At 41.9% G+C, this 14,711-nt stretch overlaps 1 protein-coding gene across 1 annotated transcript; it reads right to left on the bottom strand.

Annotated features, from left to right (window-relative positions):
• Positions 1-11,227: 11,227 nt before the first annotated feature.
• LOC147903498 (uncharacterized) lies at positions 11,228-13,360 on the bottom strand. Its single transcript, XM_087399442.1, has one exon. It carries the CDS (start codon positions 13,291-13,293, stop codon positions 11,581-11,583), a length of 1,713 nt encoding a protein of 570 aa, XP_087255568.1. The 5' UTR covers positions 13,294-13,360; the 3' UTR covers positions 11,228-11,580.
• Between the last annotated feature and the right edge of the window lie 1,351 nt (positions 13,361-14,711).

Genomic DNA, 14,711 nt, shown 5'->3' with positions numbered 1-14,711 from the left:
GGACTAATATCCAAATGGATTGTTAGTGCTAGTTAATGGAGTGTTTTGTATTTAAGGGAGAAACAACGAGAAGAAAGAAGACTCCTTGCAGAGCAACAGCAAGAAGTGGTTGTAGATGCACACATTCGATCATTGTCATTGGAGCAAAGAACACGAGCTATAGTGTCACGATTGGTGGGAGCATTCAAGGCAGCAACATCAGGCCTTTATGTGGTCATTGAGTTCTATTGTATGAGTCATGAAGACCCATGAATTAGTAGCAGACTAGTCTATTATAATTCATTATTTATCAAAATCCAAAATTGCTCAATTCTCAACAACCCAATTTGTGCTATGCTCTTTTACTTCTGTTATGTTTATGCTCTTTTCCCCTCTTCTTTTTCTTCACTCTCTTCTCTTTTCCCCTCTTCCTTATCTTCTTTTCATAAGCATATGCCTATGGCTATGGCTATGGCTACGCTTATGCTCGTGCATAACCACAAGCATATGCTTTCTCTCTTTTTCTCTTATGCTCATATGCTCATGCATAAGCATAAGCATATGCTTTCTCTCTTTTTCTCTTATGCTCATATGCTCATGCATAAGCATAAGCATATGCTTTCTTTCTTTTTCTCTTATGCTCTTTTTCCCCTCTTTCAATCGATATCACTTTATGGCATGCAAACTTATCGACTTTGGTTGTTTTGTATTTAGCCTTTAGTATCACTTTATCACTTGGATTGGCAAGGTAAGGATAATTTTACGAGGATTCAAAGGGATTAGGTGATCCTCCCGATTCGATTACAATGGGGAATTCCATTGCTAATATATGATGGGAGAAAGATAGAAATAGCCACTATTTCTTCCATGTTCCATAAACCCACACTTTAGTTTGGCCTCTATAGGTCTTGCTTCATGATGGGTACAAGTGTGGCTATAGGCTATACCATCTATTTTATAATAGGTTTAGAGTGGGAATTGGAAAACCGATGCTACTTCCAACCCAATGTAGTCCATGTGCTAAGATCTTAAGCTCCATGATTTGTCCATGGAAATTTTGAAACATATATCGTGCATTAAGGAGGCCACATGGGCCTTATTTGATGAGTTGTCAGTTTAGCTTAATCTTCAATTGTACGACAAGGCCTTTTTGGCACCAGTCCTTAGCTCAATGTATGAGACCCCTTGGGGGATACATGCTAGAGAGTTGGGATTGTTGGGGAATACATATGTGCTAAGATTAAGACCCACCATTTCTACAACTTCAAGCCTTTTTTGTTGGGCTTTCTAAGTTCTAGAGGTGTACGCCTATAGATGCAACTTGCAACGATCAAAATCTCATGAATTTAGGGTCCAGTTTTGTTCTATATGTTAAGATAGTTCCAAATTTTGTTCTAGAAATTTTACATTAGGCAATGATTGAATATAGAATTTTAGGTGGAGCTGCATTGCCCTCTCTATCATTTGGTAGTGGAAACCATGCCCATTTTTCCTTTGTGCTACCCTAAAATGTATAAAATGTATAAAATGTCGAGGAATGTAGGTTCAATGCATGACTTTTTAGTCAAATTTTATTTCAAAATGTGCCTTTTACTTCAATGTTTGGTTTGGCAACCCTTCAAGATCAAGTGATTCTTTCTATGTGCATAGATGAGAATATCTTCTTCTCTAGGAATAACTTTCGAATGGACACAAGACCTTACATTAAGAACCAACAAATGCTAGATGGAGCAAGCAAGTTGAATATTGGGGCTCATTTTTCATTGGATAGAATTGATAAACATCCACTTTGGTAAATGATGTGTATTAACATCTGGCATATTTATGAAGGTCATCTTTTGAGAAATATGCCCCTTTGTCTGGTACAATTGGTTGTGAATGGTTGTATAGATCAACATGGGGGGCACCCTTGAAAGGGTCTTGCACCATCATGTTTTGCAATACATGTTGTGATGCACTTAAATCCACTATTCAAGTGTTTCTCTCAAATTATATAGCTACAACTAGAGCTATGCATAGCCTATAACTCATGTGTCCTTTGTCCTTGTATGATTTTGGCTCTGCTAGTACTTTGACCATGTTGAAATATTCTAAAGCATACCTACATCTGTTGCATGTGCACAATATTGTTTCTTGTATTTGTAGTTTGTGCCCCATTCTTGGGCTTGTAACAATAATCATGGCTTAGCTTGACACAATTAGTGAATCCCACCATACTTTTTCCTATAAGCTTCTACTTTTCATTGACTAAGATTGTTGATAATTATGATTCCATTTCTTCTATCTAGCCTTGGACATTGAACCAAGTCTATGTTGGGCATTGCACTATGGCTTCGTAACTTCAAACTACTTTGTAGCTAATTCTCCATCTACATAGTCTTCTCATATTTTCTTATAGCAATCCTCTTCATGGATTAGAAGGCTAATCAATTCATTTCACTTCATTAACATGCCTCTAGAAATGATTGCTATCCAGAGGCCTTCAAATGAGAGGGACAAACTTTTGAGAACCTTCTCAACAAAATCTGTATCATCCATTTCAAGTCCCCTTTGCTGGAAGTATTGTTAAAAAGTCTATCATGTCGAGTAGGATGATTCATTACGACAAATCCATGACTGCATCACAATATCTCATCTTTAGGTTTGACAATGGAGTCTTTCCCTCATAAATTGAATTTGATGTCAACCATATTCCATATCTCATCACCATATCGTATATGCTTTTGATAAAAAACATGCTATAAAAGCTTCAATGGCTTTCATTAAGCTCATCTTAGGCATCTTTTTAATCTTATGATGATACTACATCAGAATTTTCGATGTGCCAACTATAAGTTTCCGTGACTTCATTCCCATGAGAAGGTTCTTGACAAGCTGTTTCCATACATGAAAATTGCTACCATCCAATACCAACATGTATAGAACTTTGAACTCTAGCACTCATGTCATTTTACTTATGTGTTATGACAATGGTAATTGTGGGAATTAAAGTGAGAGCAAGACCAGCAATGGACATGGACATGGACTATGGTTGTAAAGGATCGGGCTAGATAAGAATGGTCATAAAGGAAAGGTATATGTCCATGAGTCAAGGTTCAGTAGAAGCCATTAGTTACCAAGTGGACATGAGTGGTGTGCACTATGGTGTTGTTCACACATGTAAAGAGATTGGACTAGTGAAGTATGGCGAAGTAAGCTATATTAGGCGCGTTAGGCTAATTATGGCGAAAGGTCCAGAGATGGCTATATAGTGGCTTGGTTGGGTGGTAAATCGCATGCTCTCAATTCTCCTCTCCTCTGGTGTCCTAACATTTGTATCAGAGCACTCTTTCCCTTGGGCATCTATCATCCTGCTGCTTTCTTGACTATATCGCCCACCCTCCTAGAGTAGATGCCCTTCTTTCTACAGTCCAACAACTTCTTTCTTGCAGTCGCTCTCCTCTAGAAGCTTGTTGCACAATCTTTTGAGCCCCTACTACCTCTCTTTTTATATCTCACCCTGCTTCTTGAGCATTGTTCTTTGCCTGGGAAGCTTTTAAATCAACCACCCTACTCCTGGAGCCTTTCTTGATGCCAAAAATCACCAAAAAATAGGTCGACCACTTTGTAGTAGCCTATTTCTAGCACCTAGTGCTTGCTTTTTGCACGGAGTTGCTGCGTAGAGCTTGCTATAGCTAGTAGACTGCCCAGAGGTTGCTACTTTTTGCAAAGAGTAGTTCGTTTTAACTATTTAATACTAGTACAACAGACTACCCTACTTTGTTTGGCGATTGGTAGGTTTCGTTTACCTTAAAAATTGACCATATTTGAGCACACGATAAACAAGGGCTAGTGGCTAAGATGTTGACATGGGGAGGAGAGAAGAAAAAGGGAATGCTCATCAAGTTCATGAATAATGATTTAGGGGAGTATATATGGTATGTGGCCTCTCTGAGTTCTTAGGGTACTTGGGGCTTTTCTAATCCCTCCCATAGCTTTTTATGTGGAACTGTGTCGAATTCTTTCTTGAAGTCTACAAAATAGCAATAGACAACCCATTTCCTATTCTTGGCTCCCTTTGTTGCTACTCTTGTAGATCAACTAAATGGTTCATTGTTGAGTGCTTGGGGAAAAAAGCGTGCCTAGGATGGTGTCCTAATTCCTTGTGCCTCCACCCATGTGCTAACTTCTTTTACTCAATAATAACACCATCTTGTTTTGGTCATTAGGTTGCATGGTTGTTATGTAGTTTTTTACCACCTTGTCACCTCCCTCGTGGATCGGTACAATTCTATTAATCTTCCATTATGGAGTCAAAGGATAGCCTTTGGACACAGCCACCACATGCAAATACCTAAGCTACGGTGGAATGCATGCATGGAAAGGAGAATTTCAGGAGGATTGAAAGCTCTATACAGCTTCCAAAATAGATGGAATGTAAAAGTTTCTATATACCATGCTTGTGCAAACGTTGATCCTCTATGGATGGCCAACCCAGGTGCTCGGGCTCTCTAGAAAGGGTATTGGAGAAGAATAGAAACATTATATAAACACTTTCTGATGAGGGAACTAGGGGTCAAGGTACAAAAACCCTATCCCATTCTACCGACTGAAACTGGTATGATACCCCTTAAAGGGGAAGCATTATGCCATTACATGGTGTACCTCAATAAGCTTGAGAAGATGGATGCAATGAAGATGCTACGCAAAGCAACGAAGGCTACAAAGACCACTTGATGGCAAAGACAAAGGGGGAAATGGATGGATATGGGGGATAAAGGTTGTCGATATCCCATAAGATGTAGGTGAAATAAGAAATTTAGTAATCCACTTTTTGAAATCAAAGATTTAACAACGCAAAAACTACTATAGAAAGTATGGCAAGACCCAAGAATGAAAATGCAATTCTACAAACAAGAAATTAATCCAATGGATAGATATGAAATGCAAAAACATCTCGAGGAGGACATATCAATGTTCAAAAGGCCTTGTCTCTACATAATAACGACCAATTCCTAGACCTAGAGGTGGAGAGAGGTGGGTGTGCAAGGCCCAAAGATCCCAAGAGATGAAAGAATCTGCAAAATTTGCCCCACAGGAGAGTGAGAAAATGATCAACACATGCTCCCATAGTGTTGAGCCTATTTAATACACATCAAGGAAAAACATAGTGACAACAGGGACAACCTAATAACCTTGTTGGAATAACTAGCTACAAGGCTAGGGGGCTATCTAAAGGAAGTCTTGGAACGCCCTAGCAAAGTCCTCGGACTAGCACACAAGTTAGCTAAGCAAATACTCACACCATGAAAAGCTTTGTGAAGATTTTTTTTCCAAATCTTCAAGATGTAAAGGGCCACATTAGTTAATTGTGTCACGAGTCCCATAGATCATGAAGGGTCTCAGGCAGACTTTAATACAATCATACTATATCATCTCTCTCTCTCTCTCTCTCTCTCTCTCTCTCTCTCACACACACACACACACACATCTTCAACTAGCAAGAACCATTACTTGCAACTATGTCTTTTGCAACCTTTCTCTCAATTCTGGAGTTTCACAACTATTCAAAGCATAAACTAAAAGTATTGAGGAAGTACTACAATAGCCAAGGAGAAGTCGTGAGTACGAATAACAAGGATAGTCATCCCCAAAACTTGAAAGAAGCTAGACGACGGCTATACAAGACACTAGTTAATGGCTCAGATTCAAATGAAAAGGGTGACATCAGTGTCAAGTACGGATGCCCTTCTCCTTGAGCTTATATCGCTCGTTCATCAGGAAACAAGATGAAATAGCTGTGAGCCAGTGGGACAGGGGTGCAGTTCAGAGGATACATCTATAATGGGCATGAAGACTACATGTTTCTCTCACCAGCTTTGCCCATGCTGAGTGTGGAAGCATGACTGCTAACTTAGAAGACAGAAAGAGAGATCCATCATCACACCCACTCGCTGATACACGGATGAAGAGTTATGTTAACTACTACTTTATTGCTTGTGGCCTTGGCAATCCCCAAGTGCTCAAAGAACACAGCTATCAAAGTCCTCACGAAAGGGGATGCATACATCTGGACTGTTCCTCAATGAAGAGGCTGAGGCTAGGGATGCCTATAGCTGTCATAGAGCTGGCTGCTGGATCCTCCATGGCTGAGGCCTGTAGCCATAGTTGCCTGGGAACGCCATTCCATAGGTGTGGAATGCTGGAACAGCGTTCTCTTCATAAACCCTGCCGGAACACCATCCCTATGGAACAGCTATGGGAACACCTATGGAACATTATATAGGCCATTCCATTGCACATTGCCACCAAACCATTTTTTCTGGCACAACGATTCACCGTCGCATTTGGAGCTTGTGCAACTCATGCAGGTAAATTCTATTCTTCCTCTATATCCACGCTACCTACACTGCTGGTGGTGCTCTATGCAGCACACTAGCTACAACTTAGCAAGCTACCTATGACAGTCTACAGAATATGATCTACACTACCTACGATAGAAGGCTAACCCTGGGGTACCTACGGTACTTATGATCAAATGCTACCTCGACCTACAATACCTACAGCACTGATAGCTACAGCGACATAAGCTCTTGCTAGCAGCAAAACCAATGCTAGCTGTGACCTAAGCTAACAGCGGGACCCTTGCTACATACTGGCATACATGCATGCAACAAATGCTAATGCCTTTGTTTTGAACTCCCGACAGGCGAGCTTACATTCTCACTAAACTGCCAGTCTCTGGCTGCCAACAATAGTGGCATCTCCCCTTGTGTGAACCTTGGCAAGCTGCTCCTTACGATTCTCGATATCCAATTCCTTACAACAGAGAGATTGGCAGCAGGGCGTGGAGGAGCCATGACAATTTGAGGTGCTTGACAGTTGAAGCAACATAGTACATTAGAAATGCAGATAGAAAGCACTAACAGTAGTGCATGAGTTCTATCGTGGGTGGCGTAGTACTATTAGATAGAACTAAATGCAGATAGAAAGCACCAACAGTAGTATGTGCGTTCTATCGTGGGTGTCGTACAGTAGTGCATGAGACTGCTTTCACGCCGTTGGCAAATGCATCTTGGTACCCTGGTATGAAGGCAGAGGTGGACGATGCAATGGGACGTTCTTTTAATAGTGGTGACTTTTCCTTGAATCAAGCCCGTAATCCTTATTTTCTGGATATGGTAAGGGCTGTTGGTCCCTCTTACATGCTCCATCTTAGGAGGCCTTGAGAGTGAAGGGGAGAGGAAGAAGCAAAACATAGAGCAGGCTTTGAAGCTTGTCAAATACGAATGGAAGGCATTTGATACTACTTTGATGGGTGATGGATGGAGTGATACACGCAGCAGATCTATTCAGGGATTCTATACCTTCATAAGACTACAATATATCCAATCTTACATATTGAAAAATTTTATAGAACAAGCAAGAGAACAAAGGAAAGTAAGCGCCTTTAGACAAAATTATGAGTAAATGAGAAAGTTAAAAAATAAAAATAACATAGTAAACAAAATGCTTACTAAGCTCTGAAATCCCAACCAAACAACAAAAACTTAGATAGCAAAAAGAAAGAAACAAAGCAGAAAACAAGAATAAGAAATGTGAAGAGAGAGCGAGAGAGAGCGCAACACACTCTTTTGATGAGCAGTGATGAGCCATGCATTGGCAAAGATTATGAAGGGATGGAAAAAGATTGAAAATGTGAAGGAGGTGGTGACCATTCCTGATCGAAGTAAAGAGTTCGTGGAATTGGGTTTGGAGTGGTGAAACCCACCATTGCATGCTACAGCTTATGTCTTGGATCCTGAGTTTCAAGGAAACAAGCCAGACTTGTAAGGAGGGGAACGGTACCTGATGCCCAAGAGCAAAGGAAGGTGAAGGATGAGTTATCCTTTTTTTAGAAAAAAAAATGGAATGTGTGGCTGTTATGGGGTGGATACACCTTTGTCACAGAGTTTGGCTATCCGAATTTTGAGGAGCTAGTTCCCTCCTTGTGAGCGCTTATGGAGTATCTTTGAGCACATTGCATCAAAGAAGAGGATAAAACTTCAGACACAGAAGGCCAATGACATTGTGTTTGTGTATGCTTCAGAACATGAATGTTGGGCAAAGCCACAAGATTTCATTGGATGGAAGCAACAAGATAGGAAGAACATTTTCCTATGGCGGCTACATCCATGTTGAAGTTGGAGTTTCAACTCAATACGCTGCACTATTCAACTTAGAATTCATGGAAACTGAAATCAAAACTAGTCAAGGGCATAAATAAAATAAAATATTCATAACAGACGGATCATGAAAGATCATTGATAGTAACTTGCCAAATGGCATACAAAAGGAAAGGCCATCAAGAAAAAGCATGTTGCTATGTGATCCACATAAAATCTAAATCTACGGCATTGTGGTCAGTCCCACCGCCTCTTCTCATCTACATCATCTCCAACAATGTATAAGAAAGTGTGCGTTTATGTCAATCATTACTTTCCCATTCCATAGGGGGTGCACATTCCCGATTAAATTCTAATTATGATGTAGCTGCTGAATAGTAGAGATGTGAGCATTCCCTAGTAATTATGATGCACACTCCCTAGTAGTTATGATGTAGCTGCTGAATTACTGAGGACACCCTAGAAGCTGAAGCTTTTGATGGAGAGGTTTGGGGGCCTTTATAGACTGAACTACTACAATGATCGGACAGGTAGGATTGTCATCAAAGGTCGGTGTTTGTTTACCAGGTCGGTCAGAAGTCAACACATTTACTTTTTGACCAGTGAGTTGGACCTGTTCTGTTATCCTACTGTTTCTGTAATTCTGACTGCTGTTGCTGCTGTGTTGATCTTGTACTGATGGGCTTATGCATTCATTACCTTGTTACTGGAAGCAACCAAACCATTCATTACCTTGTTAGTGTAGCAACCAAAGAGCATGAATTGATTGGATGGAAAATTAAGGAAAAGCTAGTCTTCTTGAGAAAAATGCTAACATTAAAGAGCTTGTAATAAAAGATGCCTAGACTCGCTATGGCATAAACCGAAGAAGAACATGGCCTTTTACAAAACCCAATGCTGATTTACGAGATACATGAATGTTGACGAAAACATAAGAGACTGCTAATATTCAAAGTATCAGCTCTCCTGAAGAGAGGACAAAGTTTGCAAAGCATACTCATTAAGAGAGATTGTGGAAGAGTACTTACACTCCTAGTATCTCAGCATCATTATCAAGTCGTATGAAAATACAAGATACAGACCCTCTCACCTGCAAGTCTACACAACCTCTATAGACAACGAGTAAGAATGGGAGAATCTTCCATGTAACTCGCCTGTGAATATCGTAATCGAGCCTTGGACAAGGCACACATCTGTGTGTAACTGCGTGAGGCAAGGAGAGCCATGGGCACGCCTAGAGAGCAGAGATTTGCAAGTTATGCACACTGGCAGAGGTGGAGATACAAGAGCACTTCCTTTGTACGTGCCCAGTCTACTATGAGATCCGAGGATAGTACCATTGTCTCTTTCAAAAGGGGCAGTGTTATAGGCCACTCTCCTGGCTGATCCACTTTCATGACCACGTTTGTGTTGGCCTCTATGTGATGGAGATGCAGCACCACAGAGAGGGCCTGTTGCAGCAGATCAGGCAGCAAAAGGTGACAGCGCCACAGGAGACACAGATAGATCAGACACTGACATGTCACAGATTTCTATGCATTGGAGTCAGCCCCAAGGACAGTGTGGAGTAGAGGAGGAAATAGCTGACATGAGAGCAAAGCGGATCAGTGGGAAGAGACGACGCGGAGAGGCTGAGCCAGAGACACAGAGACCCTGAATGATGCAAAGGGTGACTAGAGCACACACGCTGGATGTTTAGCGGGACCGTCCAAGCCGAGGTGTCCCTCTTGATATGGCCCACCGGATACATAGATCACGGAGACCAAGCCCCCCGCCACGCGAGAGACGACTTGACAAACACAGATACGAGACACCTCCGCATTCCACTGGAGAGCCAACATGGCACCTGGGATATGTATGTTTTGGGCACTAGTGTTGAGTGTTTTAAGTTTTTGAGAATATTACCGTAGCATAGCGTTTGTATGAGTCACTCTTTTGATTGAACTATCTCATAGGCCCATGAGGCCTCCCAAAGACGGTAATCTCTCTCTCTCTCTCTCTCTCTCTCTCTGTGGGTGTGGCAGAAACAAGCATGCTGTAGTTCTCTCTCTCTCTCTCTCTCTCTCTCTCTCTGGGTGTGGCAGAAACAAGCATGCTGCAGTTGGAAAGCAAATCTCTACGCCAACATCTTCGCTAACCTGTTGCAGTTGTAAGAATGAAGGTGATAGAGTCCCTTGCAAGGCAACAGAGACAACCAAATAAAAGGGTTAGTACAATGCCAGAATAGAGTGGATAGAATATTGGTGTAGATGTATCAGACCTTCTTGACAAGGATATTGACATCAGAGAGCTTGGCAAGACCCAAAGGAGAAGACGGCCTTCTACCAAACAGATTTTTGCGCTAGGACTATCTTGACAAGGAGCTCCCTCTCTTCAAGAGAGCCTCTCTTCAAGAGAAGGCTAATATGTAGACATGAACCAGCTATCATGAACTTGAAGTGGAAACAGGTATATAGGAGAATGCATCAAAAATGAGTTTGCAAATATGCCCATTATCAGATATTGAGGATCATAAATCTCATTTGATGGCCAGCCTTATATAGGCATTCTGCAAGTCATATCTTGGGCAGACATAGCCCCAGACCTGGCCGACTTGGTCAGCTATTTGGTCCACCAAGCCCGGCTGCTCCTGATGGTTTTGTTTTCAGGGTGAAGTCGGCCCATGTATCATGCTGAGTCAGCAGATCCAAGAGGGGCAAACTGGCCTTCTTACGTAGCTTCTCAAGCCTTTCCATAGGCACCTCATATGATCTCTCTCTCTCTCTCTCTGCATGATTCGACAATATAGCCAACCCAAAGACAGAGATTGTTTCACTATGTATCTTAGATCATCTCCGAGTCCATGACGACAGACCCAAGAAAACAAAAAGCAATCACCTCGATAACCTGTCCCTTTATAACCATGATGACTCACCCCACAAGCCCAAAGAAAAAGCCTTATGCCATGAAGACATCGCACACATATTTACCATAAAAGCATTGAATTAACTTCATGAATTCCTAAGTCAGATAGGATAAACATTTTCCCAAAGAAAAAGGAGACAAATTTATTTTTGGCGTTCTATGTACTCATGAGAGTTGATCTCTCATTGTTGGCCTTATTTCTGAGTTTTGGAAATTTTGTTCATACTACAAAATGGAAGGAAGAAAGAATAAACACAGAAAAGATATGAATAGCTGGATGCATGTAACTTCATGAATTATGATTATCTCATACACTACCCATCTAATTGCATGAATCATAATGTAACAAGTTATCTCCTTTCAAACAGTGGAAAAAATAATGGATTAAATTGCACTACTAATGTCAAAATGCTCCTCCTCAGACCTCTACAATCCTCAGCCCTTTGTGGGAATCCTCAATTTCTGATATCTATCCACTTTCAATCAGGATAGTGAAAGCATCTTTCAACCATTCTGGAATCCCTTGCTTTGCACGCGGCTTCCTGGCAATGCTTCAATTCTCAATCACAGGTACGTCAGTTTCAACACTTGTTCCCTCAATCTCACAACCCTCCGGTGCTGAGCCATTATCAACGCTTTGGTCAATTGAATCCTCGACCTTGGGTCCAGTCAAATCTGAGCCACTATCAATAACTTGAGTGGAAGAAACTTCCTCTTCAACTTCAGTAACATCTGGACCACTGTCAACAATTCGTGGTGGTAAGTCCTCCTCAATCTCACGCGTGGCCTCCAAAGGCTCTATTTTCTCTGAAGCTTCAAGGACTGGCTCACCAGAATCAATCGTCTCCTCTGATTCCCCCTCCAGAGTGACTACCTCATCGGACACAACTGCAGAGTCTAAGCTATTGTCCCCATTCTCCTCTTTTCCCTTTGTCTCTCTGGCCTTCTTCTGCAAGTCCAGATAGGACGCTTTTTGCCCCTTGAGCTCATCAAGGCTTTTCAGCACGTCCCCAAGCGTACTAGGAGGAGAAACCTTTACCTTTTGGAAAGATGTCAACGCATCCAGAGACAATGAAATCTTCTCTCGCTCCTTGCTTTTCGCAGGTGCAGCAGCCTTAGGTTTCTTGCCTTTCGCTTTGCCTCCGAAGCCTCCAAACCAACCCTCTAACTGTTCATCACCGCGATTCTTCTTGCTCACTATCACGTCCCCGAAGCCCTTCGGAGCAACCACGACCTCGGCCTTTTGAGAAGAAACAACCTGCAGCTCATCTGCGGATGGAGCGTACTTTTGCATGTATGAGATCAGCTGATCGCACAGTATTATCTCGTCGGTATAAGGTTCGACAAAGTTTTCCAAAGCCCTCTGCTTTCTGATCTCATCCCGTTCCCTTCTTTCCGCCTGTATTTTCTCCGCCTTCAACTTCCTCTCAAAAGCTTGTTGAGCTCTCCATTCTCTTTCCCTCTTCCAGTACTCGTCTTCCTTAGCTGCAAAGTCTGCTTTCAGCTGTTTCATCTCCTCCCTTAAAGCCTTTATTTTCTCGAAAGCAGCATCTCTCTCCTGCAGTAGCGCAGGGATATCTAGAGCTTGTGAAGCTTCTTTATTTCGAATGTCTGCAAGGATCTGCCGTTGTTCTTCCTGCTGCATCTTCAAATTGTTTAGTATCCGATCGTCGTTCTTGATCTCATCAATCAACTTTGTCCTGCAGCTTTCGTCCTGTGTCAACTGATCCATCCTTTTGTCATACTCTTTGACGCATTCCCGCGATTTTCGTAGACTCTCAATTTGAGAGATCATCCTTTTCTCCTCCTGGAGAGCAAGGGAAGAATGAGCCAGCCGATACTCTAATTTGGAGATCTCTTCGTCGATCTGCTCCACCTTGACATACGGAAGCTTCTCTCTGAGAGATCTAGCATCGCTGCGAATCCTATCTCTCATCTTGTCGGCCAGATCCAGCTCCTCCCGGTGCGCGCGCTTGGCCTCCACGGCGTTCTTGAAAGCGGCATTCAGCTCGATGAGCCGGTTCCGGGCCTCGAGAAGCTCCGGGGAGGCGACGTGCCGGTTATGCGTTTTGTTGTCGACGATGGTGCGGATCTCATAGATCCGGGCCTGCAAGTCATCGATTTGAATCTGGAAAGAAGCTAATTGGTCGTTAAGGGCAGGGCGGCTGGGGCATTCGAGGCGTTTGACACGCTGAGGGCGAAGGGGGGGAGGGGGGTTGAGATCGGGGAGGGGCAAGGAATCAGGGCGGCCAAGGATTCCCACCATAGCTCCGATCGATTGAACACAGAAACGCAGAAACAGAGCAACAACAAGCACCAAACACGAACACAACACACACTCAATGAAGACGAATTCTATAGAATTCCTAATCCTGTATTTATCGACTTAATTAGGGATTTGATTGGCCGGCTTTTTTGAATGAGAACCAATTGCATGCTTCTCTTTTGGCTTTTTCTCTTTGGCTTTTTTGGCCTTTTGCCTTCCTTCTCCACTTCTCACTTGTCAGCTTTTCCAAACCCACCTCATGTCTTAGCTTTTCCAAACCCACCTCAGATGAATAAATCAAGAGACAGAGGGCACGCAAGCGTGCAATGGAAGGAGATTGCAATGCAAGCTCAAAAAGGCAAACAAGAGACAGAGGGCACGCAAGCGTGCAACGGAAGGAGATTGCAATGCAAGCTTATAGTAATATGGATATCGAATGAATCCTACAACGAAGAAGCAAATCACAATAGAGCTTATACTAGTACTTATACTAGTATTATAAAATTCATTAGGAAGCTTTACGCATGGGGTTAATAAGAGAGAGAGAGAGAGAGAGAGAGAGAGAGAGAGAAGAAGCAAATTGTAATGCAAGCTTATAATAATACTAAAACTAATACTATATACGTAATTAGAGAGCTTTTTTCTACAAGAAAGAAGCAAATTGCAATATGAGCTTATACTAATATTGATATTAATACTATATACTTAATAGGAAGCTTTTTGAATGGTATAAATAAGATTGTCTTTGCGTGCGTGCGTCTCTCTCTCTCTCTCTCTCTCTCTCTCTCTCTCCCCCAATTTGTTTAAAATATTAGCTTTGCAATGCATCAAATCTTGCTAAAATTCTACCCCATTTGTACAAAGCTCTATATTTTGAATCCTTTAAGCACATAGTATTTTTTTAATAAGGGCTGAAGGAACATGAGCATGAATGCTCAAGGAGGGCAAAAAAAGGACCAAATTCCAGGCTTGCTTAAATAAGTCTTATCAAGTAATTGAAGGGGTATTAACTAAGGCAAAGAAAAAGCTCAATGATTAATAAAAGGGGTATTAATTAGTGCATAGAAAAATAGGGGGCCAAGAGGCTCCCCGAAAAATGAAAGCCATTGACGAGAAAGAGAAGAGACAACAAGAGAACAAGATGGTAGGAGATTGTTCTTCAATGGCTCCTATTAAAACTAGGGTGCAGTAGGCTGCCTAAGGGGAATGAATGCAAAGAGTAATCTATAACATGTTGAGTAAGAAAAGATGATAGGCTAGTGTTTGAAAAATACCTGACTATAAACTAAGTTAACAATAGCACCGACCAAATGGCATATGTGTCTAAGCGTTCCCTTCTTGTTTGCTAACACCTCGGTACACAAATAGAAAAAGAAGAATGTAGAATATGCAAAAGCAAAAGAAAACACAGAACTTGA

This window comes from Dipteris shenzhenensis, chromosome 3 (assembly GCF_047967505.1).
Source record: "Dipteris shenzhenensis isolate YYH24624 ecotype China chromosome 3, Dip_SZ_1.0, whole genome shotgun sequence".
Classification (NCBI taxonomy): domain Eukaryota; kingdom Viridiplantae; phylum Streptophyta; class Polypodiopsida; order Gleicheniales; family Dipteridaceae; genus Dipteris; species Dipteris shenzhenensis.
Note: the sequence above shows the minus strand (reverse complement) of the source record. Positions and strands in the feature narration are given on the sequence as shown.